This window comes from Corylus avellana, chromosome ca2 (genome assembly GCF_901000735.1).
Source record: "Corylus avellana chromosome ca2, CavTom2PMs-1.0".
In the NCBI taxonomy this organism is placed as follows: domain Eukaryota; kingdom Viridiplantae; phylum Streptophyta; class Magnoliopsida; order Fagales; family Betulaceae; genus Corylus; species Corylus avellana.
This window is the reverse complement of record NC_081542.1, coordinates 49,286,881-49,298,807: the sequence shown is the minus strand read 5'-3', so window position 1 is coordinate 49,298,807 and position 11,927 is coordinate 49,286,881. Positions and strand designations below refer to the sequence as shown.

General features: G+C 37.3%; 2 protein-coding genes and 1 non-coding gene across 3 annotated transcripts; 2 read left to right on the top strand and 1 right to left on the bottom strand.

The window, feature by feature from the left end:
- The first annotated feature begins 2,752 nt into the window (after positions 1-2,752).
- On the top strand, positions 2,753-5,078 carry LOC132170485 (probable tyrosine-protein phosphatase DSP4). The gene is made up of 5 exons (XM_059581479.1): positions 2,753-3,252; positions 3,348-3,441; positions 4,295-4,352; positions 4,450-4,493; positions 4,586-5,078. Exons 1-5 carry the CDS (start codon positions 3,008-3,010, stop codon positions 4,769-4,771), a joined length of 627 nt encoding a protein of 208 aa, XP_059437462.1. The 5' UTR covers positions 2,753-3,007; the 3' UTR covers positions 4,772-5,078.
- A 766-nt stretch (positions 5,079-5,844) lies between these two features.
- Positions 5,845-5,971, bottom strand: LOC132173199 (small nucleolar RNA snoR111). The gene has a single exon (XR_009439290.1). It is a non-coding gene; the product is annotated as a small nucleolar RNA snoR111 (small nucleolar RNA).
- Positions 5,972-6,923: 952 nt separating this feature from the next.
- Positions 6,924-9,979, top strand: LOC132171504 (protein CLMP1). Its single transcript, XM_059582832.1, has one exon. The coding sequence runs from the start codon at positions 7,360-7,362 to the stop codon at positions 9,676-9,678; it is 2,319 nt and encodes a 772-aa protein (XP_059438815.1). The 5' UTR covers positions 6,924-7,359; the 3' UTR covers positions 9,679-9,979.
- Positions 9,980-11,927: the final 1,948 nt, after the last annotated feature.

Sequence of the window (11,927 nt, the reverse complement as noted above, 5' to 3'; positions counted from 1 at the left end):
CCTTCGAATAATATAGATCCAACGTACCTTCCGAACTTCATTGAACAACGACAATTTGGAATTTTATAGTATGTGTCAAAGATAGAGAATCATATTGTGGTAGGTTTTGATTTCGGATCTTTACTACGAAAATGAGAAGTTAGTTGCTAGGCTTCTTAACGTTGATCAGACTAACCAATAGAGAATAATATATTAGTAATATTAAAATATTCAGTTTTGGTCAAAGGAAAATATTTGTTGCATACCATAAAGATCCTTCGAATAATATAGATCCAACATACTTCCCGAGCTTCATTAAATAACAACAATTTGGAATTTTATAACATGTGTCAAAGATAGAGAAGCATATTATGGTAGGTTTTGATTTGGAGCTTTACTACGAAAATGAGAAGTTAGTCGCTAGGCCTCTTAACGCCGGTCAGACTAACCAATAAAGAATAATATGTTAGTAATATTAAAATATTCAATTTTGGTTAAAGGAAAATATTTGTTATATACTATAAAGATCCTTCGAATAATATAGATCCAACGTACCTCCCGAACTTCATTGAATAACGACAATTTGGAATTTTATAGTATGTGTCAAAGATAGAGAATCATATTGTGGTAGGTTTTGATTTCGGATTTTTACTACGAAAATGAGAAGTTAGTTGCTAGGCTTCTTAACGTTGATCAGACTAACCAATAGAGAATAATATATTAGTAATATTAAAATATTCAGTTTTGGTCAAAGGAAAATATTTGTTGCATACCATAAAGATCCTTCGAATAATATAGATCCAACATACTTCCCGAGCTTCATTAAATAACAACAATTTGGAATTTTATAACATGTGTCAAAGATAGAGAAGCATATTATGGTAGGTTTTGATTTAGAGCTTTACTACGAAAATGAGAAGTTAGTCGCTAGGCCTCTTAACGCTGGTCAGACTAACCAATAAAGAATAATATGTTAGTAATATTAAAATATTCAATTTTGGTTAAAGGAAAATATTTGTTATATACTATAAAGATCCTTCGAATAATATAGATCCAACGTACCTCCCGAACTTCATTGAATAACAACAATTTGGAATTTTATAGAATGTGTCAAAGATAGAGAATCATATTGTGGTAGGTTTTGATTTTGGAGCTTTACTACGAAAATGAGAAGTTAGTTGCTAGGCTTCTTAACGTTGATCAGACTAACCAATAGAGAATAATATATTAGTTATATTAAAATATTCAGTTTTAGTTAAAGGAAAATATTTGTTGTATAACATAAAGATCCTTCGAATAATATAGATTCAACATACCTCCCGAACTTCATTAAATAACAACAATTTAAAATTTTTATAGTATGTGTCAAAGATAGAGAAGCATATTATGGTAGATTTTGATTTGGAGCTTTACTACGAAAATGAAAAGTTAATCGCTAGGCCTCTTAACGCTGATCAAACTAACTAATAGAGAATAATATATTAGTAATATTAAAATATTTAGTTTTGGTCAAAGGAAAATATTTGTTGTATATCTTAAAGATCCTTCGAATCTTGTCGAATGCTCACTCCACATGTAAGTGACCCTTTTAAGGCCCAGGTGAGTTGCTAAATCTTAATCATTGACCATTGACCATAAAAAAAAAAAAAATTATAATAAATAAAATATAAAAGAAATCATTTCTCATCCATTTTCGTTTTATATATATATTTTTTAAATTCTTCATTAAATTTATAAGACCTACATAAAATATTCAAAAAGAATATATAATGTGGTCGAATCCTTTATAATTGGAATGCTCAAATTTCACTAAAAATTGAACATTCCACAAAAAAGAAGAAGCGCTACATAATTAATTATTCTAACTAGATTAGGGTGTAAAAGGTCACATGTTCAAGACAAACAGGTGCCGCAATTTGGATAGAGATTTTTAGCAATTTTATTGTTCAAATTGCTATCAATTTAGGTTACAAATGTGAAAAAATTTGTATGAGATTTGTTTGCCCGAATAGATTTCGAATAGTCCGTCTACATGTTGCGAAAAGCGAACATCGTAGAGACTCCTATTTTCTAAAATCAGAATCCGCCTCAATCCCTCTATGTGTGGGCTATCAATTTTTTTTTAACAAAATTAGAATACTCTATGTTAAGAATTATTTGATATTATTCTTGAGTTATTACTTGCCTTATGTATTCTAGGGTTTCTTTAGTCTACTAGGTTTACTAACACTCCAATCATCATCTGCATCTCCCCCTCCCTTCCAAAAAAAAAAAAAAACTAAACCCATGTAAAATAGTGCTAAGTGTCCATAAACATTTAAAAGACACATTAAATTCTTAACCTCATTAATAACAGTTTACTAATTTAAACTAAATTTAATGTATCTTTTAAATATTTATAAACACTTGACACTATTTTACATGAGTTGAAAGATATTCCTCCATACCAGTTTGAAATAAATTTCTGTGAATTTTCTTTCCCACCTCTAATTGGATCTAGAATTATGAAATTGAATAAACAAATTATTGAGCACAAAACTTAATTAATTTGTCCACAAAGCAAGGAAAGTGATTATTATTTCTATAAACTAATTTTTTGAGATAATTAATAATTTAATATGATATTAACCTCCACAGTAAAATATTTTATATGTAAATGTCAGGAGAGTGTTAATTAAATATATTTTCTCAACTATTATATCTCGGTCTCTCCACTATATAACTCTTTCTCATTATTAAAAAAATCTACAAGTAAAGTAGATATTCATCAGGCTCAGCCTTTTTCCCTCAACTCTTCTTGGTCTTTGCTTTTTATGTCCACGTCTCTATCGTACAAGGCCAATACGAAAACCAACCGGATCACAATCCCATTCCATCGTCCACAGCACGATTCATCATCACGAGATCCTTTCTCTCTCACTTTTTCCCTCTTTCCCACCGAGAAAAAAGAAGAGAGAAAGAAAGAAGATTTCGAAAAGCCTCTCAGATTCTCAGAATCGCTTTGTTTCAAATTTTTGGCGCCAAATCCATGAAGGTTGAGAGCTTTGGGCCGGAGATGTGTACAGCGACCGAACCCTCGCAGTCGTTGACCTTCGGGAACTCGACGGCGGCGAAGTCTCCGCCGATTGTCGTTGAAGATGGCGAGCGGGACGGGGAGGAGTTGTTGGTTCCGCCGCTGAACTTCGCGATGGTCGATAATGGCGTGTTCAGGTCCGGTTTCCCAGATTCCGCTAACTTCGGCTTCTTGAAATCCCTAGAGCTCCGTTCCATTATGTGAGTGTGTAATTTTTCGATAACTGTTTTCTTCTTCGGAAATTTTGGTCGCTATGAGTGATATTTTGGGGATTTGATATCGTTGTTTGTGGTAGATGTTTGTGCCTGGAGCCCTATCCGGAGGCGAACAATGAGTTTTTGAAGGCTAATGGGATTAAGCTTTTCCAGTTCGGGATCGATGGCTGTAAGGTTCGGTATTGGATTTTTAGGCTTAATTCGTTCATGTAATTTGATAATGATCTGATTTTTTTTTTTTTTTTTTATTTACTGTGGAATTGTTGACTCTGCTTCCTGAATTTATGTGCGAAATTGTTAGAAATGGGATCAAACAACGCGTTAACTATGATAATTGAAATGGGACTAATTGAGTAAGGTTCAGAACGGACCTATGCTTTTTATTATTATTAATATAATCTATTGGCCATTGTTTTAACACTAAGATGCAGATTTCTATTTTGGTAGCTATCAAGACTTGCGGCCACATTGCTGTGCGTTTTTGAGACACTGGTTTTTCTTGTGGTTGATCTGCTGAAAAAATCTTCATGTTGACCACTAAATATTAAACAGATCCATTTTAAAAATTCTTGAAACCATATTTTTATCCCATTATTCTGTCATGGCAAAGTGGCATGAATCAGCCCTCTTCTTGAAAGGTTTTCATGGGTTGAAGTTTTCAAAAGAAACTGTAGAAGAAAAATCGACTGTTAGTAGGGAAACCAATTTTGACAGAGGTAGATAGTGGATCATAGAATTGTAAATTGAGGAATCCTAGAAACAGGGGAGCTTCTGGGTTGCAAAAGATTGGCTATGCTTTGGATATATTTATGTAAAAGTAGTAACCATATTTTGTGCAGGGTTACCAGAGATGTACTTATCCCTTTAGGGGTTTTTGTTAATGTTGTTTCTTCCTTTGAGTGAGTAGTCATTGATCACAATTGCTGATATCAGTGGAAGCTTTGCCTCATATAGTATGTGATTGTGTATGGTTGTTGTACTTGCATCCGAAACAACATTTGACATTGATAACCAATGCCATGGGCAGGAGCCTTTTGTAAACATTCCAGAGGAAACAATTCGCGAAGCACTGAAAGTTCTCCTTGGTATCATACAAACTTAAACATTATGCCCAAATATAGGATAACTTGACTCTTTTGTGCAACCTGCTAATGCAAGTTTTTTGCTTGTCTGCCATGCCAGATGTGAGGAACCACCCACTTCTAATTCATTGCAAACGAGGGAAGGTACTGTGATTATTTTCTGTTTTCTGCTTTCTGCTTTCTTATATGATTGAAATCTTCAAACAATCTGTGTATCATTCGATTCGACTGTGCAGCACCGTACTGGTTGTCTGGTGGGATGCTTGAGAAGATTGCAAAGATGGTGCCTGTCTTCTGTTTTTGATGAGTATCAGAGGTTTGCTGCTGCTAAGGCCAGAGTGACAGATCAGAGGTTCATAGAATTGTTTGATATTTCTGGCTTGAAGCACTTGCCAATATCATTTTCATGTTTAAAGAGATAGCCTAATACAAGGAAGAAAAGGCATTTGCTTTCACATAAAGCAGAAAAGCATGGAGAGTGGCCATTGATTGAGATGAGCCGAAAAGAAAGTGAAAGTAGTGGATGTCGGATAATAATATCATTCCTTTTTCTTTTCTTTTCTTTTTTTTGTTGGAATCCTCCCCGTACACCCTTAGCTGGTGTTCTTGCCTTGGTTTCCTTGTTAATTAGAAATCATAAATATAGGTCTTCGCTTTTGTATGTGTGAACATTTCATCTTCTTCGTTCCTTTGTGAATATTCCTATGTTATTGTTGAAGGTGTTGGTTACCCTTGTCTTCTTCAGTTTCCTCACTTCCTCTTGTGTTTGTCATATCACAATTAGTAGTAAAATTTGATGGATAAATTTACTTTTTTTTATTTTAGTAATTAATGACAAAAAGGTAGACTTTCAAGTCGATTAAAGTTCCATAAACCCACAGCCTGCAGAGCTATTTAAAGAACTTGGGGACCTATAAGGTACACACATTGTTTGTATGCATAGCCCAAAGCATTTGATGCACCCCAAATTCGGCAAAGTTGTGTCCAATTAACTTTTATTCCAAAAGATAAATATCTATGACGAGTTATTAACTAAATCTATTAAAGAGAATCGTTCTTACAACTTATATGTGATTGTCTAATCATATGCGAATTTAGAAAATTTTCCCCAAATGAGGAAAACCTTGTCCGATAATGGGTATATATATATATAGCAATTTTATTTTACAAATTAACTATTTGTGAATTTATTTATTAAATTTATAAGAGAATATAAAAACCGGACCCGGTCCCTAATTCATGTCCTGGTTGAAAACTAGACCCGGCCGGTCCCTTATTTTAAAAGGAGAGAATTTAAAAGGTAAAATGGTTATTTCCTTTCTTTTCAGGGTAAAATGGTTATTTCCTTTCTTTTTTTTTTTTGTTTTTTTTTTAACCATTTGTAGAAAGGACCGGCTTCTCTGCATTTCTTTTGCTTCTCCTTTGAAAACTGTCAGATTCAAACTCAAAGAAAAGATAGAGAAAAAGGAAAAAAAGAAAAGAAATGAAATAACAAATGTGGACGAGCAACAATCGAATCGCCAATACAATATGACGACTGAAACGATATCTCGGCCGTTGATTTTGTTATACCTCGCAGTTCTTCTGAACACAGAGACACAAACCGTCTCCGATTCTCTTAAACAGAACAGAGGCTTTGATTGAAACAAAACAAAAAGAAAAACCCTAAAATATGAATGGTTTATCAGACAAATCAAAGAATGATATAACACCAAGTCTTAAACCCTAACCCTATTTACCAATTCGCTCGAGAAGATGAAGGGAAGCGCCGAACCTTACCAGTCCTGCAATTTTTGAGGTCTTTATATAGAGTGCCTGAGATCCCAGTTACCAACCCTAGCCACTATTCAATGCTGAATTACCACAATACCCTTGCCATTCTAATATTTGGTTTTAGAGAAATGCTAGTACACTCTTAATTGCACTCTTTAGTGTGGAGTGAAATCCCCATTAAATATAAAATTTACTAATAATTCATTCAAAATTTAATGGTAATTTTTATTATGATATCAACAAGTGTATTTGGATGTCTTCAAGAGGTAATTCAATCGACTGTGACCACGTCTAATGAAACAGATATCACTAGTTTGAATCTCTTTTTCCCTCTTGTGCTGACATGTAAAAAAAAAAAAAAGTATTTGGAGAGTGAGCGTAAGAGTTGATACATTACTCATTTCAAATAAATAATGTTATTTTTTATGCTCATTCATTTATTCATATGAAAAATTATTTAAAATACGTCACGTTAGTCGGCATAAAATGAGTGTAAATAATAATATTTTTCTTTTCAATTAGGTAAATGTTATTTAGTAACTATCGTATAATTATAAAACATTTATCAAAAAAATGCTATTTATAAAAAATAAAAATAAAAATGCAAAATCAATTCAGGACACGCGCAATTATTTAAAAGAACGATGATTCTAGAAAACATTTTTATATCTGCCACGCGTCGCATTTAGGTACAGGGATTCATTTGGATCCCCTGGCCCCTGTTTGAGGTGATAAATATCCAACATGAAGGGTTTGAAGTAGTCAAGGACGAAATAACATTCTACAGATCGGACGGTTGAGGATCACCAAGTAGAAGTAGGCTCCATCTTAGATTGCCAAAATCCTCCCACCATCTAGGGTTTCATCCCAAGTGACTTCCCAAAAACCCCATTTTCCATTTCCATCTCTCTCGTACACTGAGCACCCAAACATTTCTCCAAATACCCAACCAATCCACCTTCTTCCCAACCGATCTTCTGGGGCTCTTTTGGGACTCAACAGGGCAAAAAATCACACAGAAACAAAAATCTTCACAGAAAGCTTCCAACTTTGAGCTTCTCATTTGTAATTGTAAGTACCCCTTTTTCTCTCTTCTTGTTCATTGAACACAGATTCTTCTTGAAAATTCTGGAAGCTTTCTTCTGCTTTATCTTTCGTTTAGATAAAATAGATAAATTTATATTTGTGTGTGTTTGAGAGAAAGAGAGGAAGGGGGAGAGAAAGATTTATATTTTATATGGGGAAGTCAGGGAATAAGAAGAAGAAGGGTGGTGCAAACCAAGTGTCAGGGGATAATTCAACACCAAATGTTAATGGTGGTGTTGATTTGGACTCTTCGGTCTTTTTGAAAAGAGCCCATGAGCTCAAAGAAGAAGGGAATAACAGGTTTACAAGTAAGGATTACGTGGGGGCTCTCGAGCAGTATGATAATGCTCTTAAACTTACTCCAAAAACCCATCAGGACCGAGCCGTGTTTCATAGCAATAGAGCGGCTTGTTTGATGCAAATGAAGCCTATAGACTATGAGGCAGTGATTGCTGAGTGTACTATGGCGCTTCAGGTCCAGCCCCGCTTCGTCCGGGCTATCCTTAGGAGGGCTCGGGCATTTGAGGCAACAGGGAAGTATGAAATGGCGATGCAGGATGTGCAGGTGTTATTGGGGGCAGACCCAAATCATGGGGATGCTTTGGAGATTGCCCGGAGGTTGAGGGCAGCATTGGGTCCTCGCCAGGAGGCCCAGCAGGACCTCCAGAGCCGCCCGTCCCCTGCTGCCCTCGGGGCTTCTGCAGTTCGTGGTGCCCCAGTTGGTGGCTTAGGGCCATGTTTGCCTGCCCGACCGGTACCAAAGAAGGCAACTACTACAGCAGGGGGATCAGTCATATTACCAAATAATAAGCCAGAGAGGCCTCAAACTGTTTTTCCCACAGAAAATGGTCCAGAGTCTAAAGCACAGTTGCCCAAGCTCGTGTTGAAGCCTTCTAGTGGTTCTTCAAAACCTGTCAATCCAAGAAAGGATAACCAGAAGGAAAATTCATCGTTTTCATTAGTGTCATTGCGTGGGCAGACTCCAGAAGCTGAAATCCAGTGGAGGCCATTGAAGCTTGTTTATGATCACGACATAAGGCTTGCCCAGATGCCAGTGAAATGCAGTTTCAGAGTGTTAAGGGAGATTGTGGGCAAAAGGTTTCCGTCATCAAAGTCAGTTTTGATCAAGTATAAGGATAATGATGGTGATTTGGTGACCATAACCTGTTCAGGGGAACTTAGATTGGCAGAGTCTTTTGTGGATAACCTCATCCCAAAGGATCCTGAAACAGATAAGACAGACTCAATCGGGATGTTGAGATTGCATATTGTGGAGGTGGGTCTTGAGCAGGAGCCACCTTTATTGGAAGAAGAGGATGAGAAGGATGTGGAGAGCGAGGGAAACAAGGGAGATGAAAGTGGCTCTAATTCATCACTTGGTGAATCTGTGTTGGAACCTGCTGATACAGGAATCAATAAGATAGAGAAAGAGGCTCAGAAGGAGAAATTGGTAGCAGAAGATCCTGAGGGCAAGGAGGTGGAGATGGACGATTGGTTGTTTGAATTTGCTCAGCTTTTCCGCACTCATGTTGGCATTGACCCAGATGCTCATATTGACTTGCATGAGCTGGGGATGGAGCTTTGTTCTGAGGCACTCGAGGAGACGGTGACAAGTGAGGAAGCCCAAGGTCTTTTTGACAAGGCTGCCGCTAAGTTCCAGGAGGTAGCTGCTTTGGCTTTCTTCAATTGGGGAAATGTTCATATGTGTGCAGCAAGGAAACGCATTCCCTTAGATGAATCTGCTGGAAAGGAGGTAGTGGCAGCAAAACTTCATGTGGCCTATGACTGGGTTAAGGGAAGATATTCTCTGGCCAGAGAGAAGTACGAGGAGGCTCTCCTGATTAAACCAGACTTTTATGAGGGGTTGCTGGCTCTTGGGCAGCAGCAATTTGAAATGGCCAAACTTCATTGGTCATTTGCACTTGCTAAGAAGATGGATCTTTCTAGCTGGGATTCTGCCGAAACTCTTAAACTTTTTGACAGTGCAGAGGAAAAGATGAAGGCTGCAACAGAGATGTGGGAGAAGCTTGAGGAGCAGAGAGCAAATGAGCTAAAAGATCCAAGTGCAAGTAAGAAGGAAGAGTTATTGAAAAGAAGGAAGAAACAAGGAAGTAATGCTGAAGGCGAGCCCTCTAGCCTTGGCAGTCAGGGTGAAGTTTCAGCAGATGAAGCAGCAGAACAAGCAGCTGTGATGAGATCACAGATACATCTCTTCTGGGGTAACATGCTTTTTGAGCGATCCCAAGTTGAATGCAAATTGGGGCTGGGTGGTTGGAAGGAAAACCTTGATGCTGCTGTTGAGCGCTTTAAGCTCGCTGGAGCTTCTGAGGCTGACATTTCAACTGTTTTGAAGAACCACTGCTCTAATGGAGATGCAGTTGAAACGGATGAGAAAAAGGTTCCAAGGCCGGACACTGATGTGGCTGGGGAAGCTAAGAATGATGTAGTTGATAAAGCATTGGGAAAGTGATATGGAGAGAGATTATCCATCTGCGTCACAGCTTACATTCAGATTTTCTCATTTAAGCATGAGCATGAATTGGAGAAATGAAATGCTTCTTTTCTTATATCAAAATGGTGGAATTCTAGAGTTATTTTCCTTTGGTTCTGAAAAATCGGGTGCCAACATTAAGTATCTGTTTACTCCAAAGATTTTGTGCTTTGAGTTCTCCGTGATAATTTTCTAGGTGACGTTTAACATTGTTTCTTCCAATACTGATGAGTTTTCAATAAACAATTTATTTGCCTAGGGTCTGATTTTGGCCTTGCCATTCCGAAGTGGGACTTGGTCTGTATCATTGTTTGGACTTATTTCATTCATTGCATTGCCCATTCATAATTTGTTTTCATCATCTAGTTTCATTAGTGATCTGTAGCACTCCGGATCTTGTTCTTTTTAATGCATGGAAAAAGAACAACATAAAGCACACAATCCCCTCATTCCCACCATACCCCAAACAGAAAAGGGTGGGAAAAAAAAAAAAAATCTCTGCCAACACCCATCTTCTCAAATCCATCTACTTGCTCGTCACTTGAAAATGAGGGGAGAGGCACCAGTTGGTTGTATTGGCTGGTTGTCCTTACCCATACATTTGAGTTCATGAATTTTTTAAGCTGCCGGGGGCAGTGATCCATCATCTTTGCACTTACAGATGACGGTATGGAATAATGGGACCTAATCCATGAAAGTGACTCATAATGCTAAGAAAAGACTTATTGGTAGAATGATGGCCTTTTTTATGGTTACTTCACTTTCGGTGCATACGATGTGTTTGTAGGTGATATCACTAAAGCAGCTGCACTCTTACATTGATTCAGATATTTTGGGTTCTGACATGTTCGCATATCTGTGTGGATTGTGCATTGAATTAGATGTTCTCGCATTTGTCAGTTAAAAAAGAACCTATGGATCCTAAACCGTATTGATTTTTATTGATTGAAATATTTAAAATACGCAAGTATGTTCAAGCTAGATTGTGAGTGAGAACATGCTAAGATCATTAGATACAAGCAGAGCTGGATTGAACTGTATTCAACTATGTGCCTGCTATCTGCCATTCCACTTTATTGCGTACCGGATATTCTGTTAAGTCACATTCTTCACTGCTTATGAAATAAGATTTGTCACTCCTTATTGATGCACTTAGTGGATTTTTTTGCACATGATGACCAATCTAAGTCCTGCCTTTTCTCATCTTAACTTCGTCCAGTTTGGTCTCTGATGGAGTTATCTTTGTATTGGTGCTCAATTGTTACATGACTATCCTTTCATTTGTCACCAATGGAAACTAAACTAGTTGAGTAATACTGAAACAGGGTGTTGATAGTTCCTTGCTAAGAAACTGTAAACAAGCCTTTCATACAGCTGCTAATTTTAATTTATATCTTCACTATTACCTTGCAAATCTGCATATATTCCTTTGATATGACAATCTATATACCTTTCATATCAATCATGCAGCATGATATTTGTATCACATTTTACACCCTCATAAGCTAAAGCCTTGGGGCCGGTTTTTTGAATAGCTGTTGGTGGCTTGCTGAGACAAGATGCAACATTGCTCATGGTCATATACTATTGTTTAGTTGTTTGCGATGATTATTTCTTTTTGAGAAATAGAATAGATATACTTTTCAGTTGTGTTTAGTGTATTCTGATAGTTATGGTTGAAAAGCAGTAGCAGTAGTTCAGTCCATCCCTGTCGCCGTCCACTGCCTCGCGGAAGTTCCTGGTTGTGGATCTGGTTTTTGGGGGTTTAGATTGGGTTTTTTCAAAATCCGATCTACTCTTCCTCGCCGACCCATCCACCAATCGAGGCCTTCTACCATCCTCCCTGGCCTCCTAGCTTCCCTCTTCCGCCAGCCGATCCTCGATCAGTCCACTGCTTGCCGGTGCCCGATCTGTTCTTCGGCAGGCTACCACCGCCCCTGCCCTTGTTTTTTGGTGTTCTTTGTGCTTGTTTTTGTTGTAATTTTATTTCTGTTTTACTGTAAATTTAGTTTTAGTTTGCTGTTTGTATTGTTTTTTGTGGGTTTTTATCTCCCTGCCATGACTTGGTTTGATTTTGAGGAGGAGATTGATGTTGGTGGTCGTCCTATGCCGGCTCATTTTTGATTTTCTGCAGTGCCTACTCTTCAACAGCCATTTAACAGTGGTTGTTGGTTTGCCCGCAAAGATTTCTTCACGGAGTTTCTTTGCAATTTGCACCGCCTTGTGCG